Source organism: Echiichthys vipera (genome assembly GCF_963691815.1).
Source record: "Echiichthys vipera genome assembly, chromosome: 4".
NCBI lineage: Eukaryota > Metazoa > Chordata > Actinopteri > Perciformes > Trachinidae > Echiichthys > Echiichthys vipera.
Genome location: NC_139829.1, coordinates 29403652 through 29424008, shown reverse-complemented (window position 1 = coordinate 29424008; position 20357 = coordinate 29403652). Strand labels below are relative to the sequence as shown.

Below are 20357 nucleotides of genomic sequence, written 5' to 3'. Positions count from 1 at the left end.
TGTGCTCATTCAGGGTGTGTTGGCCACAAATACTTTCTAAGTTATGTCCCAAGGTCTGTCTTTATGGGCCCACGTTTGAGCCGTTTTTTTGTTCAGGCGCTATGTTAGACAAAAATGTGGGTCCTCGCTGGCTGCATTTTGAAACCGTCGCGGTGAGCTGAAGACACCTAGCAACAACAGTAGCCGGGGAGAGAGAGAGGAGGAGGTGGGCATGGCACTTTTAAAACTATAATATGTTCACCTAGCCGTGCACTACAGTTATGTGTGACACGCAATTAAGCTTATGTGTTCGGGAAAGATACGGTATTAACACACGCTGTTGCTAACCAGTGGCTTGAGTGATTAGCTTCTTGCCTTGCTAAGATGCTAATGACTGTTAGCATGCCTGTCAAACTCAGTTTCCGGTATATAACTGACGAAAAACACTCTAATACGATTTACTTCCACCTTTAATGGACGGTTATCTGTTTTGCTAAATCGTATTTCTCTCGGGTTTTGTATGAATATCTTGAGAATCGTTATTTTTTGCCTCCTGTCTGAGCAAGTTAGCCTGCAGACGAGTATCGTAGTCGTGGTGTTAATACCGACTCTACATGTCCACATAGTCATCGTGTTTAATGATCTTAAACAGGCAAATGCGTTGTTAACCAGCACAAATAGACCTGCTTTGCTAGGTTATCATTTCCTTGGAATAGTCACGTCTGCTATGGGAGAGCATGACGCTACATTCACGCCTCCGGGAAAGTCCGTAAATATAAGACACGTCCTCAAAATACAATTCTAAGTAGTTTTTTATTATTTATCATGGTCCAGTGATGAGCCCAGATATCAGTTCCCTGCGTAACTATGTTGTCACGCAAACCAGGTGTATACTTTGATAGCCGCAAGTAATGTTTTAGTGATGTTTTTATAAGAATATTGTGATTGGTAAAAATATGTCCATGATACAAAAAAAGCGTAGTGTGATATGAGTTAAGCGGTGACGTTCGTCGGTACAGTGTCACATACCGGTTGCAAATAATGTAGTTTACCTCTGCTTAGTGTTTTAAAATAAACTGTGACAATCATTTACGTTACGCCTGTCACCCTCAGCTTTGAGTTTTCCCATTTTTCTTGAATGCAGCGTGCGCACTCCCTTGAAACTGAGCATGCGCAGAACATGTTGTAAACAATGAGACAGTCTCCAGCTTTGTGTCTCTCCAACAGTTTATCAGTGTCAAACTAACAACGGTTTCCCCAAACTCCGCGTGTATTAAATAAAAAATGTTCCTCGGTAAGTATAGGGACACCTTTGTTACGAGTTGTCATCACGTACACTTTGATTTTTATCGGCACCATCACCACGAAGACGTCTCAAATTTGTTGCGTTACAGCCCGAAAACCTACCTCGAGTGACATACTTGGGCGTGACAGCATGCGAATGAACCGACTGACATTGTTATGATTCATCCAATATATACACGTGTAATGGTCAGTACTCCAACCCGAAGTTGGGATCATTACCATGTCCGTCTAGATTTTCATCTGAGCGGTTTCCTTCGTGCTAGCTTCACCAGGCACACTGCCCGGCTGCTAAAGCTGACTTGATGGTTAGCATGCTAGCTAGCAGATGCTAGTCCCACAACAGTGTGGTTAGTTCAGATAATATATAATGTGTTGGACTGACAAATATGTTTATCTGGAGCTTTAGTAGCTCTTGCTCCATTACCATGTCATGGACTTGTAACGTTATTTGTAAAATCCGTTGAAGCTGTTACACATGAGCTGTGTAACAGATGTGTGCAGCCTACCTGGAAGTACTTGACAACGAAAGGGCAGGGTTTTTACTTGTTGCTAAAATTAATCTGTGTTTTACAGAGTATGGCAGCTTGTTGAATTAAAACAAATGGATGGCTTTTAATATTAATATGCACACACAGTAGTTGTAGGCTGTTGGATTGCTCCTTATAGGAAGGTAAAAACCTAATCAGCTCACTTTGTCCCTAAATTGAGTCTCATCAAAGTCTTGGTTCATGTGCTTATGTAACTTTTGGGAGTGATGGGTGAACAGGCTGAAGTGTACATTAAATCATAACAAACACAATCAAGTTATGTGTTCAGACGCTTTAAAGGCAAGTATAAGTTGATGTTTTTTCTGAGTGTATGTATGTAAGTAATGGTAGCGTATACTTCACCTGGAACTTTCTCTTTTAATTGTCACGCACAAGTGTTGAAGAAATAATTCTCAAAGAATTCGGACTTAGTAACTGTGCTGGTGCTTGAAACTAAATTATGATTGATATTTAATCTTTTTCTTTATATTTACAAATCATCTTGAACATTAAGAAGAAACTAATGCTAAGTATGATATTTCCAGACATGGCTTTTAGTATATCTACAACTGCTGGTCATATTTGCTGAAGTGTGTTGTTGTGTGTGTTGTAGGGAGCTGAAGCATGGAGGCGGTTCTGAGCAGGCTGAGGGGGCTAAGTGCTGATGAACTGCGTGAGGAGTTTGCCCGAGCAGACGTCAAGTGCGGCCCTATCACAGCTACCACCCGAGCCATCTTTGAGAGGAAGTTAGCCCGGCTCCTGGCCGGGTCAGAGAGCGTTACCACAGAATCGGACAATAGCTCTTCAGCAGGCAACTCGGGCAGTGCTGCCTCCATTGTCGATCATGCCAAACCTGCGTCATGTGCCACCTCAGTAGTTGCACCCACCCCTGTTGCAACAAGCAGTAACCCGTCTGGGGCTACCAGTGAAGAGGGGGACTTTGGCTACGGGGTGGGTCTCAACCCTCCGGAGGAAGAGGAGATCTCCGCAAAGACAAGCTCAAAGTGCAGAGCGGAAGGCACTAACTCTCAGTCCAAAACAGAAACCCCCTCAAAGCCGGCACAAGTGTCCCCAACCTTTTTTTATGGAGTATGTCCGCTGTGGGAGGATGTTTTGGCGAGAAATGGTAAGACAGACTCATCTCTTTACTGTGTGGTGTCCTATAGATTTCCGTGTTACATACGGACAGTTTGCAAAAGTTGCCAGGTGTTCTTGAATTTGGGAATCGCAGAAAGACCTTAAATGAGTGTAGCTACGGAATGGAAACATGCACGAATATGTAGATTTAATTTAAATGAAAACATTAATTCAGTCAATCACATCAACACATTTGTCCAAATGTATGAATTCTTCAATGTGCCATATTGTCTCATCCTTTGAAAATAATGCACGACTCCTGTCAGCTCTATTTTCAACATTGGGCGTTTTACTGACATGAGGCTAAAGTCCACCTTGATAGATTTTCGTGTTGCTTGTTTGTTGGTTTATTTGTGATAGCGAGTGTTTGTCCTGGTTCTGTGTCTGTTTAGGAGCTGTTGTTGTCTTTATTTCTACATTTGTTTGCTGTCGTAGTTTTGACAGTTGATGTTTAAGTGGATGAAAACATTTGTGTTTATATCTTCAGTGGTAAGCAGCAAGTCGGTAGGACTGCTTGAAAGCTGTGGAATACAGTATTGATGTTAATTAATCTTGAGCTACCACGGAAATCAATGTTGGTAAATTTGCAAAAATGCAAAATGAGTTTACAGGCTTACTGAACAACAGGGAAATAACTAATAATAATTAAAAAAAACTCCTAATCCTTCAACCGTCATGTGTAAGCCATGTTAACAAACATCAATACATGAAATGCAGGTCATGTAGATACATTGAAAATGGAAAAAAAGCTGATTATGATTATTATTAAACTTATTTATATACATATATTTTTTGTCTTTAGAGAGAGCACATGTATACACAGATAAGAAAGATGCCCTTCAAGCTGTTAAGATGATGAAGGGAGCCCGTTTCAAAGCCTTTCCCCACCGTGAGGATGCTGAGAAGTTTGCCAAAGGGATCTGTGACTATTTCCCCTCGCCCAACAAATCTACAACCTGTGTGTCTCCTGTCAAACCAGGCCTGGTCATTAGTAAAGGTAAGTAGACATCAAGACTTATCTGTAACAAAGAAAGTGTCCTCATCAATATCCTCTCTTATATATTTAATCAGACGTTAAATCAAGGAGTGGCACACTAGGGCTGGATATCGTTAAGAACCTCCCAATTTGATTCAGATTCCGACAACACATTCTGTTTTGCTTTCCACGTCTATGTACTGAAAGTGTTTCTTCTTTTTCTTCCAAAGACGACCCCCGGCTGGTTTTACACTTTGTTCTCATGTTTCTTTAGTTGTCGTTAACACTGACCCACAGCAGCGGCAGCTTCAGAATCTAAATAATGCGCATGTGGGGATTGAGGAAGTGACGTTGCCCAGACGCGAAACTGGGAGAAAACTACAAAATAATAATAATAATAACGTGACTAAACGAGACGAAACAACGTTATTTTATCTTGTTTTCGTCAACGAAATTGCATTATATATTTCGTCTTAGTCATCGTCACATGCCCAGCATTTTCGTTTCGTCTCGTCTAGTTTTCGTCCCGTGATAAAGGTTCGTTGACGACAATATATGTCATCATTTTCGTTGACGAAAGCGACACTAGGTGCAGGGATTCTTTTTGCTGCCTTTAACTGAAGCACCCTACTAATTTTGATACAATCCATCGTTCCTCCAAGTTCTGTCAGGTCAACAGTATCTGACATAAAAAAACAAACAATGTACGGGACACACCAGCCTTGAACACTATTTAGAGTGTTTGACAACAATGCCCGTCCTTCATTTTCTTCTCCCCGTCCACACCAGACAACATGGAGGTTGATACCATCAACCGGGAGCGAGCCAACAGTTTCAAGAGCCCGCGCACCCAAGACTTGACCGCCAAACTGAGGAAAGCTGTGGAGAAGGGTGACGATGTGGCCTTCAGCGAGCTGGTCTGGAGCAACCCACGCTATCTCATTGGCTCAGGGGATAATCCCACTATTGTGCAGGTGAGGACATAAGTTGTATAACTTGTTAAAGCCCTGGTTTACAATGTCGCAGAGACAGTCTGTGTTTATTGCTACTATCTGAACCAGCTCTAAACATAGATAATAAAATGCACACATGCATAAATATAAAACATGCAGTGAATTATGATGCAGCATTGTTTGAGCTTGTCGTAGTAGTGCTGGTGTGGTTTCTCAAACTCTTTGAGCTATTAATAGAGATGCATGTCTGTACATGGAACGCTGTCATTTGTTGATACATAAATGTCTTCTCCGGTCAGTCAGTGTCAACCTTTCAGCTAATGCCTCCGTCAAGCTTGCAGTTGCTAAGATGAAGACACAAATATGAGCTGGTATATGTCTGCATAATGAATCTCGCACAACGGTTCAAAAAAACATGAGTGATTTTCTGTTTTTTTTCGTCTGAAAGTCAGATTTTTAAATCAGTCTTAAACGATGGTATTTAAACCTGTAACGCAATGTATTTTATTAGAAATACCAACTGTTAACGTAAACGTTGGGTGATAAATCCCCGACTTCAGCAGGTGAAGTTTAGGTCAGATGCTGCTTTTGGACAAAACGAAGCATCCTTTCCTGTCGACAGGAGAGCAAAGAGGATTATGTCCTGATCCATGCTGTTGTTCCACTGTTTTGTTAGGAGGGCTGCCGGTACAATGTAATGCACGTGGCAGCCAAGGAGAACCAGGCAGGAATCGCCCAGCTGATTCTGGACACCTTGGAAAACCCAGATTTCATGCGCCTCATGTATCCGGACGACCAGGAAGTCATGCTGCAGAAACGTATCCGCTACATTGTAGATCTTTACCTCAACACTCCAGATAAAGCTGTAAGTACCACACCGGCTGAACCACATGAGACAACATTCTTTCAAAAAGTAGTGATCATATCGTTTGTCTGTATGTTTCAGGGCTTTGAAACCCCGCTCCACTTTGCCTGTAAGTTTGGGTGCCCAGACGTGGTCAATGTCCTGTGCTCGCACCCTGACAGTGATAAGAACTGCAAGAACAAGGATGGCCAGAAGCCTTGTGATGTAAGGACTCTTGTTTTTAACCTTTCTTGAATGAAGTAACCTGCCCACTGAGTAAGAGAACCTCCAGCATAGCCCGGGTTGTCGTTGCTGGGAGTTACTACACAGAAAGCATTCCTAAATGTGTAGATATGGGAGCTGTCTAGCAGCCACTCAGCCGTGCACAGCAGTGCTCCACAATGATTGCTGGGGGGAGGTACAGTTCTGCTCGCTCAGGTTTTGAAGCCGTGACCTTTTAGCTGGCTTTTTAAATCTTTTGGCAGCAATCATTTGCTGCACATCAACGGCTAAAATTAGATGAGCATGAGCAAATTCTTTCCCCGGCTAATCCAGTAACAGTTGTATGTTGTTGTTGTTGTTGTTGTTTTCTTCTTTCCCACAGCTCATTTGTAGCAGAAAAAATAAAACACAAGAAGTGAGGCAGAAGATAAGTGACTATTTGGAGGGTAAGGGCACCCATTTCTTAAAAACGTCATGTTTTTCTTCTGGTTTCACCCTGCGCACTGGAGGACACAGACACAGACAAGTGTTCTTTCACACACACAGAGAGAGAGAGAGAGAGAGAGAGAGAGAGCCCTGATTAAATAGAAGCATCATGTTACATCCTGAATTTAGCTGTGTGTGTTCTTCTGCTGCGTTGCTTTCTTTCTTTTTTGCAAATCATTTTACAGCTTTAGTTGTGTGTTTTTGAGTCAGTCTGTGCTGTGAAAAATGTTGGATCAATCTGACAGTTGCAGTGTAAGACGTACTGTACTGAATTTTGTATTTGAGTATAGAATTGGGCACGAAGCTCTGCACGACAGAACCATACGCAACATACATTTGACAATCCACCAGATGTAATTCAGTTTAAAGTACACTGCCACTTTACAGTCTATTTGCCAGCAACGTGAACCTGGAAATGTTGATTCCCACCCAGGTTAATGAAGTAAATATAGAGTATGGTCCCCAGCGTTTAGAAACTGCCGGATGCTAACTTGCACATGTTCACTCACATAAAGGCCATAGCTGCCAGTGGCTCCTCACGGGACGCTGACTAGTTCGAACCTCTGGTGGTTTGGACACAAACGCATTACTTGAACCCTGATAAGATGGATTTTTGTGATTTGTGATTCCGGTGTGACCTTGTAATAGCACGAAGATCTAGCCGCCGTGCAAGGTAACCAGATTTCTACCTCCCCCCTGGTTCTTACGGACAGTTTGGTATTCAACAAACCAGATGCAGTGTTTAAGGAAGATTTAGAGGTGCTGGTTTTGAACAGAGACATGCTTTACGCTAAGCTAAGCTAACTGCATGCTTACTCTATAGCCCCATAGTTACGGCACAGACGTGAGAACCGCATTGATCTTTTCATTTAACGCTCACTATTTCATTTTATTCATTTCATTTTTTAAAGTTTTTTTGGCAGTTTTTCAAGCCTTTATGACAAAGGACAGACAGGAAATGGGGTGAGGAGCTCATTACACCATCTACACAATTTATTAGCTTAATTAACATAAACACCTATATTGACAATATTCTAGCAACTATTTGGCCACACTATTGTTGTGGTTTCGGGGTTCTTGAAGTTAAGAGGACGCTTAATCTATTTACTTATTTAGTTGACGTAATTGAAATGACTTCAACTCGTTTGTACGTAGAAGGACAGTTACGAAATTTATACTTTATACAGACCATTGCACTCTGAGTTGACTCATAATGAGTAGGTAACCATAATCCATACCATCCAATACCATATCAACTTAGAATATTACGACTATAGCTTAATAAATCAGCCAAGCAGTTGCTGAAATATTGTATATATAGGTGATATTCTAATTCTGTATGTTTTACCTCTGGAGCACTCAACATTTCGGGTTCACAGTAGGGCTCTGTAGGCTGGCCAATAGACTACTAAGGTTTAATTGATGCCCCCTCATTGAGTATCTACGCGTCATTGTTCTGTAGTGCTGTGAATAAAAGCCATGTCCATTGAGCATGTTATCTAAAGTTAAAATTGTCTCATAGACCGCTGCTTTATCCCTTTGCTGAGGGCAACCGACAACACCTCTCAGCCCATCATCGGTGGTCTGTGGTCCCCCGAGTCCTCAGAAAGTCTCTCACTGATCCAGCTGCACACAAGAAGCCCTATGGATCCTGTGATGACTGTCACAGCCTTTGCCGGCCCACTGAGTCCTTCTAAAGCAAGTTATTTTCCTGTTTTCCTGTCTGTGTTCATCACTACATCATTGCATTGCATCATAAATCTCATTCAGTAACCAGCACATGTTGTTTTCTCCTGCAGGCGGATGATTTCCGTCGGTCCTGGAAGACACCGCCCAGAGAGCGAGCGGAGCTTTTCCACCACATTCTTAAGTCTGATCCTGACCGTGGGGCAGAGAGAGTGGGCAGGTATGTCTAAGACCTGTGAGCTACTGAAGGGTCACATTACTGGGTTATTGCCGTCCACTGCCGTGCATCAGGACAGTACACTGGAGGAAATGTCCAAGTTAGGTCATGTACTGCACACCCAGGGTTCAAACCTAGTTCATCCTTTGTTAAAAAAATGACATCTCAACTCTCTCATACACATTTTAGCCTGCAAAACGTTTTGAACACAAACCGAACATTAACTTTCATGGCGGCGGGATTTATTGCAGGGCTGTTTTTTTTGTATGAGACTGCATTAGTTTTAATAAACTGGCACAACCAATGCAATTCCCTTCAGTCTCCACTTTATGCCGCCAGTATCAGGAGAACTACAACACAAAAAATAATCTAAATAAAATAAAGTGCATTTACGATGAAGGAGAAATTTTCTGTTGGGAAGTCTGTCTGCAGTGATATCAACACTGTTGGATGGTATACGTAGAATAAGTCAATATTAAACCTCTATTACAAATCTGATAAATGTGACGTAAGTCTATGGAACTGCAGGGAAATTCAATCTAAATCACTAAAAGGTTTATTCATGCTCCACCATTTTTTTATGTGTAATAATCTCAATGATAAGTCATCCTTTATCTACAGAGACCTGGCTCATGAGATGGGCCACCCGTGGGCTGAGTACTGGGACTTCCTGGACAGTTTTGTGGATCTGTCATCTATTGAGGGGCTCCGCAAGCTGGACGAGTACCTTGGCAAGAGGGATTTTAGCCAGCGGGCTCATGAAGAGGCTGGAGAGAATGAGACCAGCAACAGGTTCAAAACCCCCTCTCCAGGTAACTTCACCTGCTCTATATCGGTGAAGCAGTGAGTCCTAAAAAACATATAAAATTCTAAATCAAGAAATGCACTGCCCACATTCCAGATTATCCTCTCTGACCGAATCTGTTAAGTGGCATTGAAGTGTAATCATAGTTCTCAGATATAGCCTCTTGTAAGATGCGACGAGATATGAAACTGGAAAGGATTTCACAAAGATGCATAATCCCCTGTCATGAAGAATTATTTAAGAATACACTGTCATGACTTGTTTTAAGTCAGTTTTTTTCATCATTCATTATCCCTGGTTGCAGGCAAGCCCAAAAAGTTCTGCAACTCCATCTCTGTTGGTGCCTTCCTGGACGAGGGTGACGACATCAGCCTGGAGGAGATGAAGAACCGGCAGAATGCAAAACTCACCAGCATCACATCCTCTGCTGCATCCAAGGACTGCCTGAAGGGAGCGGTGGGCGGCCACGAGTTCCACATCCTGCCCATCGCACTGCACCACCGCGGGGCCGACCTGATCGAGACAGCGGCCGAGCAGGACCTGCTGTGCTGCTGCGACGACGGCCTCCTGTCGCCCGGCGTCGTCTGCAAAAATGGGGTGTGCTCCTCCACCAGAGATAGGACTCACGATGGAGACAAGGTAACCACTCGCACCTCCCCGTCCTCCTCCTGCCTGCTGTCGCCCATCTCCAACCTCATGGCGGAGTTTGAGCGTATGTCGCTGCAAGAGACACTGGACAGCCCCACCAGCTGCAGGGAGCGGAGGAGCAGTGGCGGGAGCCGCCACAGGGAGGTACGGGACTCCTGCAGCTCCTCCTCAGCCGCAGACCTCAGCGCCGGGCTGAACCGCCTGTCTTTTGGTCACAGTTATCAGGATGGTGAGACTGTGGAAGGGCCAGGCTGGAGAACAGAGGCAGGAGAGACCGAGGAGAGGCGCAGCAGTGGCAGCTCAGAGGAGTACTTTGAAGCAGAGGAGAGTCTGGAGGTGCTGGGCAGGACTAGGGGGTCAGTATCAGGGGGGCGCAACTTCTGCGCTAGGTCCAAGTCATGGGACCATGGGGGGCGTGACCTGAGCAGCTCAGGGTCCTCTGGGTCCTCCTATAAGTCCTTAGATAACTCCAATGAGTTCCTACCCAGGACCCCACCGCACATTAGAAGAGGACTTTTCATTGAGGGGTGAGTCACACTAATTTCTGATGATGATGTCTGAGAGGTTGAAGGACCTTATAGCTACTCAAATCTCAAATGTCACTGATTATGTTTTACAAGAGGACACGTCAATGTTAAGAGTTCATTTTCCAAATAGAAATCATTGGTGAGTCCTCATATCTAATAGTTTTGTGGTACTAAAGTCTCTATTCTAGTCCAGACACGTATACTGCGACACCAGCTGAACCTATGAGTTACGATGATAATGCAGTAGACTCATCTTCTGTGTTTTTACAGGGATTCACCATCCAAGTTGGACAGAGAGGTCTTGTCGGCGATAGATGGCTTAGACGTGGATCCCCAGAAGTATCCCAGCATTCACAAGTGGAAGAGCACAATGAAGTCGTTCTCGACGTCAGAAATGCAGAGGTTAGCTGGCTGACATTTATTGCAAGGCATATTATTCTCTATTACTGGTCTGCTGATTTTACTGTGTTGTCGAGGCCTGAAAAGTGAGGTCTCTGGTCTCAGTGGCTGTTTAAATCAGATTAAAGGCTAAATACTGGAATAAATATTTATTGTGTCGGGAAACGGTTCCGTTTCAAAGTCCATTTTGTTAGAGAAATGCCTGGCCTCTGTTCATGGACCATGATTTACAGTGTGTCTGATTTGAGGTTGTTCCTACACCACAGTGAAATGATTTCTCTGGCCAACCATCTATAATAGTCAGTGACTAATAGGTGGATGATACCGGCTGCCTAATATTTGATTTGCCTGTGAAAAATGTCACATTTTTACAAATGAGCAGAAAGGTCTTGTCAGCCTTGTCAGCCTTTGCAGCTTAAACATTTTGCGTTTACAGTCACATGACAGTTTTAAATTAGTAGTGTGAAATCACAGCTGGTGTGGCTTTATGCTGCCTTTGCTTGGTTTGTGTGACTGACCAAAAGACGACATAACCGTTGCAAACAGTTCAATGTCTGTTCTACGCTAATTCTATTTCTATTCATAGCACCTTAAGTGCTGATGATAGCACAGAAAGTGGGGAGTGTTTCAGTGTGTGGGCATGAGTTACTATAAGCAAGGAAAACTCATCATTCTCAGGAGCAGGTACAGTAATTGCTCAGTCACTGGTGTTGATAAACAACCCTATGCAGCTAGGTTGGGGTTATTTTTTGCTATGGAAAAGAATCTGTGCTATTTTTATCTTCCAGTATAAGTTGCAAAGTAACAATATTGTCAGTAACCACTGACTGGTGTGTATGTATTTTTGTCTAGCTGGCCCAGCCCTGCGGTAAAACCACGACTCAGGATGCAGCATCAGACTCCCGGGTCCCCGGTCAGCGGCCTGATGTCTCCAACCGGCCGCTTCAGTCCTGCGCGGCACGCGGCCTCGCCAGACTTCAGCCCCAGCCGTTACAGCCCTGCCAATGCTAGCCACATCCAGCGCCTCCGCCTCAAGCACTTGAACGAGCCACAAATCTAACTGCCCACTCCTAATCCCACCCCCAGCCCCACCCCTGCCACTACGGTCATACCCTCTCTAAACCCTTACCCCGCCCACTCCTTCCCCTGTACAAATCCGGCTGCACCAACGTGGCCACACCAGAGCTCAGAAAACCACATACCTAACAGAAATATGCACAAGTGTCTGGAAGATTTGTATTAATGATGTACGGTACTACTCCTATGTAATACAGGAATTCTCATCACGTTGGGTCGTGATGTACACTCGAGACTTTCAAAATGGAAAAAAAGAAACCTTGATAATTGATGTACTGTATGGATGTGGACCATGTTGAGTTGACAGTGATGTTATTCGTGGCAAGTGTGAAGCACCTGTATCATAGTCAGAGTCAACTCTTTTGAATATCGTGAACGAGCCGCACTCCCCAAAGTCAGTCTGTCACTAAAAACCTTAGCGCGGGATCCTGAACAGGATCCACTGCCACTGAGGATGTTCTTAAAAAAACAAAATAAAATGTCAATATTTTAAAAGTTATTTTTTTTGTATGTTGGTCAGTAGCACAAAAATTAGATGTTTTTATTAAGGGTGTTAAAACCGACTGCCATTTCCTATGTTCTCCTCGGTTCAGGAATTGCCTTAATTTTCTGACGTGACGGACCGGTTCTCTGTCAGTTTGGACGCACTCTCTCTAGCTCATACGTGGAAACGGCGACCTCACTGGCTGCGTCAATCACAGATGATTACGGCAAACGTGGGGAAAAACTGATCGGACTGAGATCTTCCGTTTGATTTGATTTGTTTTCCTTCAATAAACGTGTACCTTTTCCATCTTTTCTCAGTGGTTCCTGGACGTGTAGACTTCTCCTTTCTGCCACTACCGGCGGTGTTCGACTGTGCACTTTTCTTTTTTTCTTTCTCTGAAACATCTTTCATTCACAAGCATCTCCCACAGTGTGAGTATGAATGGCAAAACACCCGTCAGTAAAGTTCCATTTTAAATTGGTCTTGTCTGGGCTAACCCTTGAAATTGCTCAGTCTGAGATCACCATTAAGCTGTGTGAAGTCATTTTATAACCACTAGGGGGCAAAAAGACTCCAAAACTAACTTAACAGCAACAGAATTCTGATGTAATTATTAGCTTATTATGGACATCTTAACAAAATACTGCCTTACGCTTACATGATTAGCCGAGAGCTGCGTAGAGCTGGACGCTGATTCCCAGTGGGGTCGGCGTAATCGAAACCCTTCACACAAGGCAAAAAGTAGTTTGATTCACACTAGCGCTTAATAGAGCTTCAATGCCCAAGGTTGTCTGTCATGGATCCCATCGGTGGTATAAATTGGCTTTCAGTAAACCCGTACATACGGCAGGTTCTCGCCGTTCTCCCAAACACGTCAAGTCTAACGGTTGTATGTGAATGTACAAACTTGCTGTATCCAAATGATTTGTAACTTAGGGATACATTCACTGCTGTGTGAGGGCTTATCAGCTACGTCTGGGACGAAAAAGCCAATCATTTGAAATATTCAGATGCCCACTCTACTTAGGTCGAAACAAGTGTTCTGAATGTACATTTTCGTGTGAACTGAACCTTTATCCGAGGGCACAAACCACTTCGCTGAGAAGATTGTACCGTCATCCTTGTGCTCTCAGGTGACAACGGATCAAACTCTGGTCTCTGAATGTTTATGAATGTGGAACTTTGCAAAAACGCACCTAAAAACTTAAAACATGCTTCTTGTGCTTTTAGCATTCTGTGCTTTATTAAAAAAAAAACGAACTCTCATGGTGAACTCTCTTTCTGTATGTCTAGACCTCATTTGCTTTCAACTAATCAATAAAACACCACTCCTACTTTACTACCAACGTGTCTGTGTGGCTTTTTTTGGAGACATTTTAAAATTCCCATAGTATAAAAAGTTGAAAGGAGCCAGTTGAGGTGGTTCAGGATCATCTAGTAAGGATGAACCCTGGGCGCCTCCCTAGGGAGGTGTTCCAGGCACGTCCAGCTGGGAGGAGGCCTCGGGGAAGACCCAGGACCAGATGGAGAGATTAGATCTCCACACTGGCCTGGGAACGCCTCGGGATCCCCCAGTTAGAGCTGGTTAATGTGGCCCAGGAAAGGGAAGTTTGGGGTCCCCTGCTAAAGCTGCTGCCCCCGCGACCCGACCCTGGATAAGAGGCTGAAGATGAGATGACAACAGTGTTGCAGACAGAGGATAAATACAGGTATATTCAGACACAGCGTGAGGAAAACACTGTTTGTTTCTACGTGTTCTAGTAGAAACAAAATATACAAGTATGCACCTGACTTGAGCATTCATTCATTCATCTTCAGCCGCTTGTCCCTGTCGGGGTTGCGGGGGGCTGGAGCCGATCCCAGCTGACATTGGGCGTGAGGCGGGTTAGACCCTGGACAGGACGCCAGTCTATCACAGGGCACAAAGAGACAAACAGAGACAGACAACCATTCACACGTACGGGCAATTTAGAGTCATCAATGGACCGAACACCTGCACGTCTTTTGACTTGAGCATGTCCCCTTTAATTTAGTTCAGGAAAGAAATGTGACAGAAATTGAGGCATTCATTATTTTCTTTTATTTACTACAGCTGCACCATACAACATAATCCTCACACCTCAGCGTACTCAGACAGATGTAAAGCTAAGAGCAACATTTGCATTTACAACAGCTATACAAATACAAATACGTTGGGTTTTTTTTTTTTGGTTTAAAAATCAGTCACTTGTGTAAAAATCCTCAGTTACATTCGGGAGCAGCTGTTGATCACTTCTGATGGCGTTCTATGGCACGGAAGTGATCACAACGACAGAGTCTTACTACGTGATGGTAGTTTCAATTACAAAATAATAACATCAAAAAGTAATTTTCAAGACACTTAAGGAGAAAAACTGAGCTTTGACCCTGCAACCAACCGACTGGGCATCAGAGTCCCAGAAAACCTGACGTGCGTTGGGGTCGTCAGGTCCGTGTTAGTTTGTCCGGGGGCATGAATCCCGCATCTCCCAGAGTTCTGAGGGCCACCCTGCCGCTGGGCCGGATGGTGAGCCATGTGATGCTTCCGTTGTTCAAGCCCATGCGTAGCCAGCCCTCTGGAGGAAACTGCAGAGCCCTGAGAGAAGAGAAGAATAATATGAGCATCTTGGCCCTGGAGCTAGTGCATATTTACACGGCACTTGTTTAACATAATTTGATGCGTGTTATCTTGCCCTGTAAGTGCTTTGGAGGATATTAAACCCTTGTCTTAGTAAGTCAAGGTCTAAGTCATCAACACAGTCACCAAAAAATGCACAAGGCTGTACGTAGCAGCTAGAAGATTTACATTTAAACAGTAATTTTCTTTAAGGAATTCTATAATGAGCACAATGACACAAGTGAAGCACGCAATCAAAACAGAAAACTGAATGTAAAACATGTACAGCATAGTTTAAACGCAACGGTTAGCGAAGCGAGAAGACCGCACTCGGCCCTCAGCCGAGCCACGGCCACAGAGTCAGCGGGCGACACAAACCTGCAGACAAAATAACGGATGACATTGGCATGACACACGATGATCTCGTAGCTGTCCTCCTTCTGCTTGGGGTCAGCCCGGTGGATGTAGCGGCGGAAGGCTGCCTCGATGCGAGCTCCATCTTCGTGGTACTGCTGGAGGATGGTAGAGAGGTTGAAAGCCACCCTTGTCACACGAAAGGGTTCTGTTTGAACCCCTCAGTCAGTACAAAGTCAACACATGATGCTGCTGGGCATTGCGGGGAATGTGTGAAGAGTTTCATTCCAAAATGAACCCAACCATACGGAAAACCATACTTATACTAAAGGCTGAATCAGCACTGAATCACTGAGGCAGAAAAAAAGGCTGCTGCTACCCTCTAAGTAAGAAATACTGGTGCTTATATTTACATGTTTTTATTTATTTATCATAAAGCGGGTCGAGGTGCTTTATAAATACTATTAAAGTATCAAAAAGCTCAATCCACAGAGAAATGCAAACAGCCTGTATTCAGAAACTGTGCCTTTAAATGAGCTGTCAGGACTTCGGGACCATTGTGATGTGTTTTCAGGTTTCTGCCTGTGATGGGAGACTTTGACCAATCATATTTTAGAGAGGGGGGGGGGCAGGGTGGGAATGCAAGAAGAGATCTCACTCTACTTCATATTCTGCTTTTAACCTACTGCAGCCTTCAATCATAAAAATACCGTTTACCAAATAGTTATTAACGAGTGATTATGTAACAATGGCAACATCTCATCTCATCTCATCTTCAGCCTCTTATCCGGGGTCGGTTCGCGGGGGCAGCAGCTTTAGCAGGGGACCCCAAACTTCCCTTTCCCGGGCCACATTAACCAGCTCTAACTGGGGGATCCCGAGGCGTTCCCAGGCCAGTGTGGAGATTTAATCTCTCCATCTAGTCCTGGGTCTTCCCCGAGGCCTCCTCCCAGCTGGACGTGCCTGGTACACCTCCCTAAGGAGGCGCCCAGGGTTCATCCTTACCAGATACCTGAACCACCTCAACTGGTTCCTTTCAACGCACAGGAGCAGCGGTTCTACTCCGAGTTCCTCACGGATGGCTGAACTTCTCACCCTAACAATGACAACATGTCTATTTAAATGAAAAAAACTAATAAAAAGATTGATCGACAGTCGCCACAACCCTGGCATTTTGGAATCCAACTCTTCTAATGACCCATCCCTGTGGCAGTGCACTGATGTATTGGGCAGCTGTAAGCCTCAGCAAACACTTGACAGGACACCCGCACAGACATGTGGGCAGCTGAAAGCTACCTATACGATATGCAGATCAATAAAATCAGGCCTACAGCCCGCTCAAGAGGTGGAGTGGGTGTAGCGTTTCTCACCACAGCGTCGGGCTTCCAGTGAGTGACGGGTGGGACCGGCTCGATAGGTGCACCCTCTCTCAGCAGATCACAGCTCACCAGCTCCACTCCTGGACCCATAGGACGTTCAGGGCGAGGCGGACATGTTAATATACGTTTGTGATGTTTTAGCATTTCTGCACCCAACTGAACAGAGTCTGGGTCACAGGAAAAAATTAATATACAACAACTATGAACATTTTATATTTAGATATGAATCTATCGCAACAGCATTATGTTTGAACCTTAACACGAGCCAAACAAAAATGTATTAAAGTATGAAAATGTATCATTCGCAGCATTAGGATAACTTCATAATTTGAGATATTAAAGGGCCACACAGATATTTGAAGTGACAGACGCTCACCAAAATTAGTACATAATTGTTTTGTACATTCAAAGTTATCGTAAATATCCATATCAACTCATAAGACAAAATCAGAAATGATAAAGTGTGCGTGAGAAGGCAATGACTCCTTTAGCTTAAGACTGCTCTTAAGAACCACACATGTATGATGACTGATGATACAGAGAACGTCTAGTACACACTGGATTGGAAATATAACATTACACCAGCACCTTAAACCTTCATTTTGGGTGGTTTTCTTGTCCTGTCATATATAATGTAGCCTATGAAGTGTTGTTAAGTGTAACTTGACTTTTCAAACCCCCCAAAATTGAGCAAATACGCTTTCCGCACTCCCAGAAAAGAGGGGGAAACGGATGTTTACAGTGTTTAAAATGCAGTGTGGCATCTTTCCACTACCTGAGAGGTGTTTGCTGATGATATTTGCCGTCTCTGTGGCCCTGGACATGCTGGAGTGGATCAGAACATCGTACTTGAGTCCCAACGCTGCCAACCGCTGGCCTGTGAACTCAGCCTGCTCACGACCTGGAAGTGGAGACACAGTGGTCGAGTCATTAATGCCAGGGAGAGTTCGGGAAGGACAACGGGCAAGCAAACAGATTGTTCTTCTCTCAGGGTCGTATAACATAATCATGCTGTTACGCTATAAGAGACAGAAGCACCAACGAGTACTTATGACCCTCTATTTGACTGAAATTGCTCTTCTTCTCAACTCGCCAGGTGACTTAAATGGAAACAAGCACCTAATGGAGTGAGGATCCTCTCCTTGTCGCTGCTCCCGCTCAGGTTGTACTGGGAGTGTCTGATGAGGAGGATGTTGCGTGTAGCTTTTGGTTTGCCGTTGTCCTGCTCAGAGCTGGGGTCTTCAGTCGCGCTTTCTTTCTTCTTCCCGTTGGTCAGTGCAGATGGGTCTCTCCTAAACAGAGGTGAGACAGATGAGCTTGAGATTACAAGTGGCTTTGTCCGACATGGTTAACTTGAGGGATGGGAAACTGGGATTAACACAACTACCGCTTGTTTTGAAGAGCCAAACTCGATTTTTTAAAATGTTGCTATTTATTGCTTACTGGTTTGAGGGCAACATTGTAGCTCCCGAGAATAAGGATCATGACATCTCACAAATCGGTATGGTCCACCGTTAGATTCGGTATGCATCCAATACACAAATTCAATTCAGCAAGGTAACAAAACGCTGTCTAATACAGGGGTGGGCAATCCCGGTGTTGTGCCGTATTCAGCACCCCTGCCGTGAAATGCACCCCCTGGCATTACAGGTGATATTCTGGATCAGAAGGCTGTTGTTTCCACCTATAGGAGTAGTTTATATACAAGTAACCCAATTAAAAGCACACTTTTGAACCTATGAATTGCAAGAAAAGCTGGGATTATATTTAGGAAACACTAAGTCAAATACATTCAACTTGCTCAAAAGATCCATTGAATTTATTTAGTAATTATGGCTGCAGTATATTTCCACAGAACAGACAAAATTATATTATCCAAGTTTGTGATTTTAAACTCGTTAAAATAGTTTAAAGACTGTAAGTGACCAATGTTCTGACCGTTGTGGGTTACCTGTATAGAAACTACTCCTATAGGTAGAAACGACAGCCTTCTGATCCAGTATATCACCTATAATGCGAGGGGGTGCATTTCAGGGCAGGGTGCTGAATACGGCACAACACCGGTCCTGGAGATCCACTGTCCTGCATGTTTTAGGTTTCTCTCTGCTCTAACACACCTGATCCTAATGATTTGCTCGTTATCGTTATCACAGTTTGATCATTGTTAGACTCAGGGGTGTTAGAGTAGGGATAAACCTAAAACACGCAGGACAGTGGCCCCCCAGGACTGGAATTGCCCGACCCCTGGTCCAATATGTCCTTTTACAAAATCAACCTACACGTCACCGTGGTTGACAGCCGGTTTTTAAATTGATGTATGGACCCTAACCCGGTGGAAGGAGGAAAACTGAAGGAATATAACGCAAACTACTGACAATAATGACACAATAACAAATAGAGGGACGTACTTATCCCAGTTGAAGTCCCAGGCGTGTCCGGTCGGGGCTGGCGTGTGGCTGGCAGGTGTCCACACCGGTTGCGCAGCTTGAAGAACGGTAAACCTCGACCACCGGCTGCCCGCCTGCTCACCGAGGTACCCGCGGGAGTCGGCGGCAGCGGCGGCGAACACAAGGACAGCGGAGCCTCCGGCGAGCCCGCAAATAAGTTTGAAAGTTTTCCGGTACGACATCCTGCGAGCCGCCCGAAGAAGCGAACTACCGCTAGCTAATTAGCTAAGCTCAGACGGCTTACCGTCACCGGGACGATAGCTCTCCCTAAATGTGCGGCCTCGTCTTTGCTTAATGGCGTTTCACTGTTAGTTTCAGCTCCGGTGAGGGGAATAAAACACGCTATCTGTGCCACAACATCCACCGGGTGACGGCTCTTAGCTGGAGACAGTCGGTGCAAGAGACGGCAGCGAGGAAATCTAGTTCAGCGTTTCCTCCAAACGGGGGGGTTCTTCTTCTTTGTTGTTGTTTACCGGCAGCTGTCATCCTCATAGTGCTCACTGCTGCCCCCTGCTGGAGACAGGTCACTCCTGCAGTGTTACACATTGATCCCAAATGTACAATTATATCCTGTTTCTCTGAATAATACATTATTATTTTATTTATCATTCGTTGCATCAGTGTAGGCCCTATGATATGCTATCAAATTCTGAACAATAAAAAATAATAATAAATAATAAATTAAGTATTTATACTTTGTTCTCTAATTTGACCCCCACTGTAAATATGCTGTATATACATACTCTTATATATTCTAATATACTCGTATCTCCTTCTTATATTTGTATTGTTCTAATTTCTTATGTGGGAAAGGGTTAGTTTGGGGTCCCCTGCTAGAGTTGTTGTCCCTGCGACCCGACACTGGATAAGCGGTTTAAGATGAAATAAGAGACGAGATGAATTTCTTGAGTGTAACTTTACTTTCAGTGTATTCTTCCTGTGTATTTTTTTGGCTATGCACAAAAACACCAGCTCAAATTCCTAATGTGAAGTGTGTATTTACCACCCTAATTATTATCATTGTCATATTCTATCACCTTAGCTGTGCTTGTTTCTACTGTTCTACTATATTAACTGCCATAACATATAAGTCATATTCACATTACCATAGATATTATTATAGTTACTGTTACTTTTGTAGTTGCTTGCATCTCTGGGACTGACTCTCTGTCTGTCTTTGTGTCCGTCTTTGTTTCTCTCTGTCTGTCTTTTCTCTCATTCTCTCTCCTTTTCTTCCTCCCCAACCGGTGCAGACCGGTGTTTAAGT

At 44.0% G+C, this 20357-nt stretch overlaps 2 protein-coding genes across 7 annotated transcripts; one reads left to right on the top strand and one right to left on the bottom strand.

The window, feature by feature from the left end:
• The first annotated feature begins 174 nt into the window (after positions 1-174).
• ankle2 (ankyrin repeat and LEM domain containing 2) lies at positions 175-13595 on the top strand. Of its 3 annotated transcripts, none has more exons than XM_083912541.1 (13): positions 175-205; positions 2425-2937; positions 3751-3945; positions 4714-4898; positions 5554-5742; positions 5824-5946; positions 6326-6389; positions 7952-8127; positions 8229-8335; positions 8954-9144; positions 9442-10312; positions 10583-10714; positions 11564-13595. In XM_083912541.1, the coding sequence occupies exons 2-13, from the start codon at positions 2436-2438 to the stop codon at positions 11769-11771; spliced, it is 2943 nt and encodes a 980-aa protein (XP_083768667.1). In that variant the 5' UTR covers positions 175-205; positions 2425-2435; the 3' UTR covers positions 11772-13595. The 3 variants fall into 3 exon arrangements, with proteins under 3 accessions (XP_083768667.1, XP_083768666.1, XP_083768668.1); XM_083912540.1 differs by lacking the exon at positions 175-205 and adding an exon at positions 1194-1273; XM_083912542.1 differs by lacking the exon at positions 175-205 and adding an exon at positions 1361-1470.
• A 764-nt stretch (positions 13596-14359) lies between these two features.
• pgam5 (PGAM family member 5, serine/threonine protein phosphatase, mitochondrial) lies at positions 14360-19518 on the bottom strand. Of its 4 annotated transcripts, none has more exons than XM_083912940.1 (6): positions 19052-19518; positions 17763-17935; positions 17419-17544; positions 16635-16723; positions 15289-15422; positions 14360-14889 (listed from the first exon to the last, which is right to left on the bottom strand). In XM_083912940.1, the coding sequence occupies exons 1-6, from the start codon at positions 19270-19272 to the stop codon at positions 14739-14741; spliced, it is 894 nt and encodes a 297-aa protein (XP_083769066.1). In that variant the 5' UTR covers positions 19273-19518; the 3' UTR covers positions 14360-14738. The 4 variants fall into 4 exon arrangements, with proteins under 4 accessions (XP_083769066.1, XP_083769067.1, XP_083769064.1 ...); XM_083912941.1 differs by having other exon boundaries at positions 15289-15419; XM_083912938.1 differs by having other exon boundaries at positions 16635-16730; positions 17420-17544.
• Positions 19519-20357: the final 839 nt, after the last annotated feature.